General features: G+C 36.6%; 1 protein-coding gene across 1 annotated transcript; it reads left to right on the top strand.

Annotated features, from left to right (window-relative positions):
• The first annotated feature begins 448 nt into the window (after window positions 1-448).
• On the top strand, window positions 449-5,116 carry LOC110915975 (probable magnesium transporter NIPA4). The gene is made up of 9 exons (XM_022160726.2): window positions 449-840; window positions 2,275-2,331; window positions 2,432-2,522; window positions 2,602-2,762; window positions 2,859-2,986; window positions 3,069-3,206; window positions 3,368-3,460; window positions 4,245-4,350; window positions 4,886-5,116. Exons 1-9 carry the CDS (start codon window positions 684-686, stop codon window positions 4,969-4,971), a joined length of 1,017 nt encoding a protein of 338 aa, XP_022016418.1. The 5' UTR covers window positions 449-683; the 3' UTR covers window positions 4,972-5,116.
• Window positions 5,117-10,127: the final 5,011 nt, after the last annotated feature.

Raw genomic sequence — 10,127 nt, 5'->3', positions numbered from 1 at the left:
ACTAAAACTCTAAGTCGTGAAACAACAATATTTGACATCTTTCTCTCATCAATCGTCAGTCGTCAATCATAAATCGTCTCTCGCTCTTACCATACGCCACAATGCGACAATTGTTCTTTGTTGTATATTCATCGCCTCACCTGTCTCAACCAGAGCCTCATCCTCAGACGATCCGGCCTCTCAATCTTAGTGTCATCCTCGGACAGTTGAACCTTAGTCGTGACCCGATAGCCGAGACATCAAAAGAAACACGCTAAATCTATGGTTGTCCAAATTACTCGTCGTTCGCTTCTTGCTCGCTGCTCGGTCAGAAAATTACGCTCTCAAATATACTCGTTCGGATGTCGCTTGGTTGTAAACGAACCAAACACGAGCAAATATTCGCTCGGTTCAGATCAACTCGTGAACTAACCTAATTGTTAATTGTAAGGAACCCTAATTCTTCTAATTTTGGGATGAAAACAAAACGTGATCAACACTACACACAGCAGAACAAGTATCCAACGACACATTGATCAAAACCCTTCTCTCTCATCTTCTTCCCCAAAACCCTCTTCAATCCCACTCCGTAACAATCCAATTTCTTCAATTTCCCCTCAAATTTCACCTTTTCTTAATACATATGCCCAAGAAAAGCGATTCCTGAAAAGGGTTTTTAAAATCATATCGAATTTTGTTGTTGGATGGCGTCTCATAGTTGGAGAGATGCCTACAGTGGCATGTCTAGTGATAATATAAAGGGTTTGGTTTTAGCATTGTCTTCAAGTTTGTTCATTGGTTCTAGTTTCATCGTTAAGAAAAAGGGTCTCAAGAAAGCAGGTGTTTCTGGGATTAGGGCAGGTAATTTTACAGAATTTTGTTGATTATTATTTGTAATTGTTGACTACTGTTGTTGTTCTAGATTGTGGATGGATGATCTGTTTGGTTTAATTATATTGGAATCAGTTATGTGTCACTTAGGTTGTTTTATTGTGAACTTGTTGATCAGTTATTAAGTTTGTTGTTTTAAAATGAGGAAATGCGATGATATTGAATACTTAATGGCTTTACAACAAGTTTGCAAAACACAAATGGGTCTGTTGTTTGGCTGTATGATAGGATCTAACTTTATATTCTTTTTTGACATAGTTTGAATACAATTACGAAAAACAAACATGAATTAAGATTGCGTGTCATTTCAAATTTTCAATCTAGTCTTGGTTGACTGCGCGATCCATTTTCGAAGCAAAATCACGGATGTCTGACAGTTAAAATACGCACGGCTGTCTCGAAATGTTAGTGCAAGTGTTAGTAATCTTAGTTTAAAAAGCGCGAGGTGTGGTCAGGCGAGAGAGCCGTCTCACTTCCGACGGTGTGAGGTGACAGGGGTACATGAGGCGTAGGTCAAATTTTCTTGAGGAACGTGCATGAGGTGTGCCTCTTGTACATTTGCAGATTTTGTGCATCGAGAGATTGTAGACATAGCTTTTCGAAACCAAGTTAGTAATATTGATTTGCAACGCACAATTCTGCTTTTACCGCCCGCTTAAAAGCTTTTAACTTGATTCTTAGGTTTCCGAATCTCCTTGTTGCATTACCCTTTCCTTCATGTTAATCAATTATTTGTTTTATATAGTAGTTTTTTTCATAGTTATTAAAGGCGCTAGGCGCACTCAAGGCGCATAGGCCTCGCCTGGGGCCTAGGCGCAAAACGCAAAAAAAGCGAGCGCCTGAGAAAAATAAAGCGCATAATGAAATAAAATTAAAATATATTATGTATTAGAAAAAGTAAAACTATTCTTCAAACAAAATAAACAAAGTCTATTATATAACACCTTATATCATCTATTTAGTTCCAAAAGTTCTAAAATATTAGTGTAGAAAAGTAGTTTTCCTTGGATAAAAGTAGAAATCTGGCTAAAATCTTGTCGGGATTAGAGAATTTGGACGGAAACTCTCCGGAATCTAGGAATCTCGCCGGAATGTGCGTCTGAACCATCACCTGGAGAATTAAAGCGCAATTTCTTCTACTTAAAGCGCAACTGCCTCGCCTCGCCTGAAAAATGGGCCTCGGCGCACGAGGTGATGGCTTTTAACAACTATGGTTTTTTTATAGTATATTTGTTTGAATCCTCAAAATAAGAAAAAACAAAGTATTTCATATTTCATAAACCAACTCATGTTCGAATATAGAATATATAGGGTGATTTTGAGATTTAACACTTCCCATTTCTATCATTTCTAGCCTAACGCACTTAAATTTTTCTTCCTAACTTATTTCTCTGTTTTTGTCAGGAAGTGGAGGATATTCTTACTTATACGAGCCTCTATGGTGGGTAGGCATGATAACAAGTAAGTTTGCTCATTTGACATCGTTTAATATCTAATTTAAAAGGTAACATAGTTAATATCGTAAGTGTGTTTGTTTAATGTTGTTGACTTGTTTCTACAGTGGTCGTCGGGGAGGTTGCAAACTTTGCCGCCTATGCATTTGCACCAGCTATTCTGGTTACTCCTCTCGGGGCACTCAGCATTATAATCAGGTATAATTTAACTTCATATGTTTTATTTATTCTTTCTACTTTGCATGCGAGTAATACATTATTATTTTCCGTATTTCAGCGCGGTACTTGCACATATCATTTTACGTGAAAAATTACATATTTTTGGGGTTCTTGGCTGTGCCCTTTGTGTTGTGGGGTCCACAACAATCGTTCTACATGCTCCACAGGAACGTGCAATTGAATCAGTTACAGAAGTATGGGATCTTGCTACAGAACCAGGTAACAGCCGTAATTCAGTAAAATTGTAATTTTTACGTGTTTGTTTTTGTTTTCGTTTTCATTTTGCCCTCTTCGGCTTTCGACTTTTTATTGCAGCTTTTGTTCTGTACGGAGTGCTTGTGTTAGTAGCTGTTTTTATACTTGTGGTACATTATATCCCCTTATATGGTCAGACACACGTAATGTGCTACATTGGAGTTTGTTCATTAGTAGGTTCTTTGTCGGTATGTATCTTTATTCGGGTATTTTCTTTTTCTCTTTAAAATTAATTTTCTTCGTTTAATTAGTGTCATTTTTCTTCTACAGGTGATGAGTGTGAAAGGTCTTGGTATTGCTTTGAAGCTTACGTTTTCAGGAACGAATCAATTAGTTTATCCTCAAACATGGGCTTTTACCTTCTTTGTTCTTCTTTGTGTCATTACTCAAATGAATTATTTGAACAAGGTAACAAATCCTCATCGCCACACCACAGTTGTCATTCAACCGAGAGCGTATTAAAGTTGCTTGTTGTCTAAGGCTGAACTTTTAGTTTAATAATTCGACATGTGTCAACGAATATATTTTGTTGCACGTTTTAATGCTTTCTTGTTTGTTTTTGGGTGCAGGCGCTTGACACTTTCAACACAGCGGTCGTCTCTCCCATATATTACGTTATGTTCACAACTCTTACTATCATAGCAAGTGTGATCATGTTCAAGGTAATTCGTTATCAATAATCAAGTGATAAATTTCTGAATTATATTTTTGTAGCAGTACTTACCCTGGTTAAGAACCTCAACCGCACCCTTTTTATATATATATATATAGGGTAAGGTTCATGCGAGAACCACCTTTATTGCGAGAAATGAACCAATGTGAACACAACCTAAAATAGCTAAAAAAACCTAACCACCACCCCACCCCCCAAAAAAAAACCTAACCCACCCCCAAGCTAAAATGCTAAAAACTAAACCCCCAAAAAACCTAAAAAAATATTTAAAAAAATCAAAAAAACACAATTTTTTTTTTTTAATATTTTCAAGTTAAAATCGCTAAAAAAAAAAATTTTTGGCTACTAAAAGTAGCGATTTTTATAAAAAATATTAAAAAAAAAAATTGTGTGTTTTTTAGCTATTTTTAGGTATTTTTGGTTGTGTTCACATTGGTTCTCGCGGTTCTCGCAATAAAGGGTGGTTCCTAACGGGTGTGAATCACATAAATACATGCATCTATTGCTCTGGATGCAATACATAAGGTGATTACGTAACTGTATAAGCGCTCATTCTCTCTCCCACTATATATGTCATGCATATGTACGGTGTGCTTTTGTAAATCGTAATGTGTAATGAGAGGTGGAAAGAGAGTTTGGTAACCGTCTTGTATATCACAGTTAAAACAATAGGCATAAGTGTTTATGTAGTTCTTTACTTTAACTTAGCCCTATATATGTGTGCGTGCGTGTGAAGAATGCATCTTTTAAGTTTTTTTTTTTTTTCTAAGCAGGATTGGGACGGCCAAAATCCTACACAAATTGTAACAGAACTTTGTGGGTTTGTGACGATACTTTCTGGAACTTTTCTTCTTCATAAGACCAAAGACATGGTAGATGGTATGTTTGTTCGTCTTTTTGTTTCCATCTTAAGATCTTATACGCATAAGCCCTGTGTTGACCTAGGATATGTTTTGTCTAAAACTTTTTATAGTTGTGTTAAATACGAATAAAAGAGTTATATTACATCAATAAAATAATAATCTCTTGAACAAAATTGGTTTACTAGGTTTTATTCATTAAAATTACACGTTTGAGGAATGGAAATACCTGAAACATTTAGGGCTAGGGGATTAATTTAAACTTTTCGTCCAGGTGGTATTGGTATACCCTCGAACCTGTTTATAAATATATTATTATGCAATCTTAAGCTACATAGTTATTATAGGTATAGTCAAGTGTTTGATATTTCAAGTCGGTATTTTTGGTGAGTTTAAGGGTTATAGGACATGAACTTTCCAACAGGTGATTTTAAACCATAAATGGGACACAATTTAACGATAGACTGATAGTATGATACTGGGATCTGGGATTATCAAAACCCGTTCCATACCAAGGCCATTTCTATATTTAACGTTTGCCGACTTTGACCCAGGTTCAACGCGACTTCCAAAACATATGGATGAGGAAGAAGGCATCCCTTTGAGACGACACGATTCTAGTAATATGAGGGTACAATAATGTATTTGTGTGCTTCCTTTTTTTAGTATACCACATTGTATCTTTACCCTTGGGTTTTTTTCATCATGTAGTGGTTGCTTATGTGAATTTTGGCCATGTAAGTTAATAATAACAGGTATACAAAATCCAGCGTATCGTTTCTATATGTATTCGTCCCAATTACCGAGCGCCAACGTCCCAATCCTCTGCAAACACCAACGGTCGTAACGGTTGTGTCAGAGAGGACAAACCGAATATTCCTTAATAGCGACGTCTGGCTCAAGGCCCATCAGTCCATCTCCTTCTCCACACTCTTCAGCTATAAATATCAGCTTTCAGCCACAGGTTTAAGGATCCACTCCCACACATAACACACACTCATTTATTTTTCTTAAAAGATACTTATTCTCACGCCAGAGGGTGGTTACAAGGAGGGAACCCCCCCCCCCCCCCCCTCCTTGTAATGAGTCTCATGGCGAATCATATTTCAGTCATTGATTGAGAAAAGAAAGGATTAACCTTTTTGACGTCACCTCTCGCTCGAGGATAAACCCTACAGTTTGGAATTGGTGTTTCTTCGTAAGAGAAATTGTATTAATTCATCTATGAACTAGTGTTAGGCCCTGTTTGGTGAATCAGAGCCTCTGATGACAGAATAAGAGGCTCCACTCCTCTGAATGGTTCAGTGACTCAAATCTAAATGGTTAAGAGCTTGAAATCCCCATTCAGATGTCGAACCAAACACCAAAGCTGTCGAACCAAACACCAAAACCTCTGAACGAATCAGAGCCAACCTCTGATTGATTCCATTCATATGCCATTCAGATTCAAACAAACACGGCCTTAGTTTAATTAGCATTTTTCCGTCTTTATGTGGGAAAAAGAGCTGATTATTATTAAAGCAGTTTATTTAATTTAAATAAAAATCAATGTACAATCCTAAAACATATAAATTAGGTAAGGTGAGCACATGTTGTGATGGAACCAATAGGTTTATAATCAGAGTTCTACTTACCATCTTTATTGCGTGAAGATCCATAAGTACGCTAGTGAGTAGTGATGATGTGGAATATATCTATACTTTCAGGCCCATTGGCCCATTGAAGACCAACCAAAGGGAAGGAATCCAAATGAAAAATCCGACCGAAAGACACCATTGTTTTGGTTCTTGTGTCAACTTTTGAGCCATTTTTCATTTTTCAGAGCCATTTTTCATTTTGATTTCAATGGAATCAACCAATTGATTTGTTTTTTTTAACGGCTAATTTCTTTAATTCCATGTCGTCTATGGGACTTGAACCCAAAACATTTCTCTTCCCAACCTAAGTATTTTTAAAGGCTTTGCCTTTGCCATTGGATCATCACTCATTAGTGACCAATTGATTTGTTTACCAGCTTTATTTTGTTACCCATAATTATTTAATAGCTATTAATCGATTTTACCAACATGTTGCAAAGCAAACTTTAACTCTAGTTCAATTACGATTTTTATGTAATGATATATCTATGTTTTCTTAAATATAGTTTACTTTTTATTTACATATATTGATTATAGTAATCATTTAATTTTTATACATTGATTTTAATTATTTTGGTAATTAAATTTATAGAAAAAATGGGCAATAATGTGGAAAATGTAAGGATATGTAAGAATGTTTGTATGGTTGGAGGCGAAATTGAGGTTTTTAAGGACAGAAAGTGATGGATGTGATATTACGTCAGCCTACACGGATCGTATAGACCTATACGACCCGTATTAGCCTCTGAAAATGAAATTAGCTTTCTACCTTTATAAACGAAGATGGGAGCCGAAGCATTCATTGTTTCTTTCAATAAACAATTCCACCATGTCTTGGTTCGACCTCAATTATGTTTTTGGCGTGTCGTCCGACAACACGAGCACGTATATTCCGGAAAGCAGTGTGGCATAGTATTTTTTACTTGTTTTGTTTGTTTTGTTTATGAAATACTAACCACGCTGTTGTTTTAGGATGGGTAGGTTGTCTCTGATTCTTACAATGGGAGAGTAAAAGATGATCACGCGGAGGAGTTCGTGTCCGGCTTTCGTTCTTATCACAAGGAAGCCAGACCAGAACGAGGTAAGCATTTATTTATTATTTTGTATTATGCGTTAAATTTACCATTATCTTTTACCCGTTGGTTTTTTTAGTTTACTATGCCTAGTAGACCATTGTTGCCAGACCTGAACGAGGTAAACATTTATTTACTTATTTGAATTAGGTGTTAGACTTACCGCTATATTTTAACCGTTGGTTTTTTTCCAGGTTATTATGCCTAGTGGTGATTACGGTTACGGGTATCCGGGTTATGCCTTGTACGGACAACGAAACTATGGCAACAACTTTTTCATTAGTGATGCTTACCCCATACAGCAAGACGTCGGTGAGCCTTCTTACGTCCAAGAGTCATTGGTTGACACGCAACACGCATAACAAGACATTGGTGAGCCTTCTTACGCCCAAGAGTCACTGGGTGACGAGCAACCCGCTTACCCGGAAGTTTCGTACAAAACTGAACACGTGAGAATGATATATATTTTGTTAAAAATACTATAAATGTTATATATTTTTTTTAAAATGTATTATAAATGTTATCTATTTTTGTAAAAAAAATATTGTAAATGTTATATATATTTTTCCATTTATGATGTTTAGGATTTTATGTCCCGCGATAAGTTAGAAGTTTGGGTCAAACAAAGAGGTTTAGATAACGGATACGTTATTGTTACTAGACGGTCAAAGAAACATTGGATATGGCTCCAATGTTGCCGTAATGGCGAGCATAAGAGTAAGGCCACGGTTAGGAAAACCGGCAACAAAAATATGGATTCCCTTTTATGGTGATAGAGTGTCTCGACCAAAGTCATTGCACTTGGCGGATAGATTATCTACACAAGAATTGTACCACGAAAAATCAACACAGCCCTTCTGAATATTTGGAGGGTTGCGCGTATGCCATGAGACTCACTCGTAATGAGTTTAGATTGGTGCAAGAGCTGACGGACCAACGACGTTGAGAATATATTTTTTGTCATGAAAAGTCCTTTGAAATGTGCCCGCATGTGCTTGTGATTGACGTGACCTATAAAACTAATATGTACAATCTTCCATTTTTTGCAAGTTATGGGTAAGACGTTCACAAACCAGACCTTTTGTGTTGCGCATGCATTTCTTTCAAACGAGCATGAAGTAATGTACGTTTGGGTCCTGGAGAGGATCAGGTCTATGTTGCACAAGTGTATGGAGCCACGTGTAATTCTTACAGACAGAGACGAAGCTCTACTAAATGCGTGTCTAAAAAATATTCCTAAAAGTACACAGATATCTTTGCAGGTTTCACATTTTACAGAATATCGTAAAATATTGCAAGAACTCCTTTACTCAATCAGAATGTGAGGTCTTTACTCATTCATGGAAAACAATGTGTGATTCTCCGAATGAGGAATTATATGGCTATAACGTCACCATCCTTCATAAACACTTAGTCAGCGACCAAAGTGGACGTAAGATTTTTTTTTTAATTTGTACATTCATTTAAATAGATATATAATTTGAATATGTTTTATATTTTCAAATGTTTTTGTTTACCTGTAGGATAACTGGTTAAAGACATCCCATCAGAAATTTGTATGTGCATGGACCAATCGAACGGTCAACTTTTACCAAACTACAAAAAACAGAGCCAAAGGCCACACATGCTGATTTAAAAAGATAGCTTACTTCACCTAAATGCAGTCTGGATACCCTGGTGAAAAAGGTCGACACTTTGGTATTAAAACAGTACTCACTAATAAAGAAAATATTTGGAAGAAAGTAACACCAAGCGAATGAACAACCACCTTGCGATTCCTTTTTTATGTAACCTACTTCATAAAGTTTCCATCCATGCTCTTAACCTACTAGAAAACAAGCTAAAACAGAGACTGTCCACCTTGTGTTCATTTAGATCAACATGTGGCTGCCAATTGTAGGCCATGGATACATGATATGAAGGTTGTGCATTCGACTTACTGTCAATGTGTGAAGTTACCAACTCCTTGCGGAGTGGTAAAAATAGAAAGTGGCCAGCAGGAAGCAAATGAATGTTATATATCAATCCTTGGCAAAATCCTGGCAGGGATAGCAATCAAAGTACCAAGCACATGATATCCTGAAAGCAAAAACACAGGATGTTAAGCAGGTATCCCTAGATCCAGACATCCCAGATATCACGGTGCTTGTAGGAACCAATATGTGACACCCCGTTGAAACACGCTAGCTTGGCAGTGGCTGCCTTAACTTTCGGGACGAAAGTTCTTAAAACTTGGGGATAATGTGACACTCTGGGTTTTTCCGAACGAACATCTTGTAATATCTTTGTGTACATATATGTTATTAAATGGAAACGTGACTTTTTGCATGATATGTGTTGTATGTATGTATTATATATATATATATTATATACGTATATATGTAGGTGAGTCGAGACCACGACTCGAGACCACTCGGTCTCGAGTGGGCCTCTTGGGCCGTAACCGGTTTGGGCCGAAACCCCCTAGCCAATTTAGAAACCTTATATAAAAACCCCAAACCTTTCCCCACTCCTTCATTTGTTACACAAACACATACACTTCTCTCTCTCTCACTAGAAACCCTCAACAACACTACTTTCTCTCCTTAATCTCGGTTCAAGCTTGGAATCAAACCGGCAACAACAAGGGATCTCGGTCAAGAAATCTCGGTCAAGATCATCATCACTCGGACACTTCATTTTCTCGGTTCCTTTCCTTTGTTTCGGCTCCTTCTTCTCAACCGGTTAGTGATTATTTTTATGTGTATAGGATTTATGTGTATTAAATGAACTAGAAAGTGTTTAGTTAGAATTGTTATGCATGATTTTTAGGTTGATTTGTGAGTTTCACTATATGTGTAAACCATTATGTGTAAATACTTGGTAACATGTTTAAAAATGGCTAAAGAATGGTGGTTTAAGAATGATTATGGCCAACCGAACTATGTTCAAGGTTACAAAATGTATGTTTTCTTGTTCTTGCATGATGATCTTGATAAAATATGTGATTTTGGTTCATAAAAATGTATGATTATGTTAAAGTGAAAACCCTAAAAATTGATGAACTTGTGATGAACTTGTTGAAGATGACTTGAAGGTTTAAAAAG

This window comes from Helianthus annuus, chromosome 16, assembly GCF_002127325.2.
Source record: "Helianthus annuus cultivar XRQ/B chromosome 16, HanXRQr2.0-SUNRISE, whole genome shotgun sequence".
Lineage (NCBI taxonomy): Eukaryota > Viridiplantae > Streptophyta > Magnoliopsida > Asterales > Asteraceae > Helianthus > Helianthus annuus.
The sequence above is the reverse complement of the archived record's forward strand: the minus strand, read 5'-3'. Positions and strand labels throughout refer to the sequence as shown.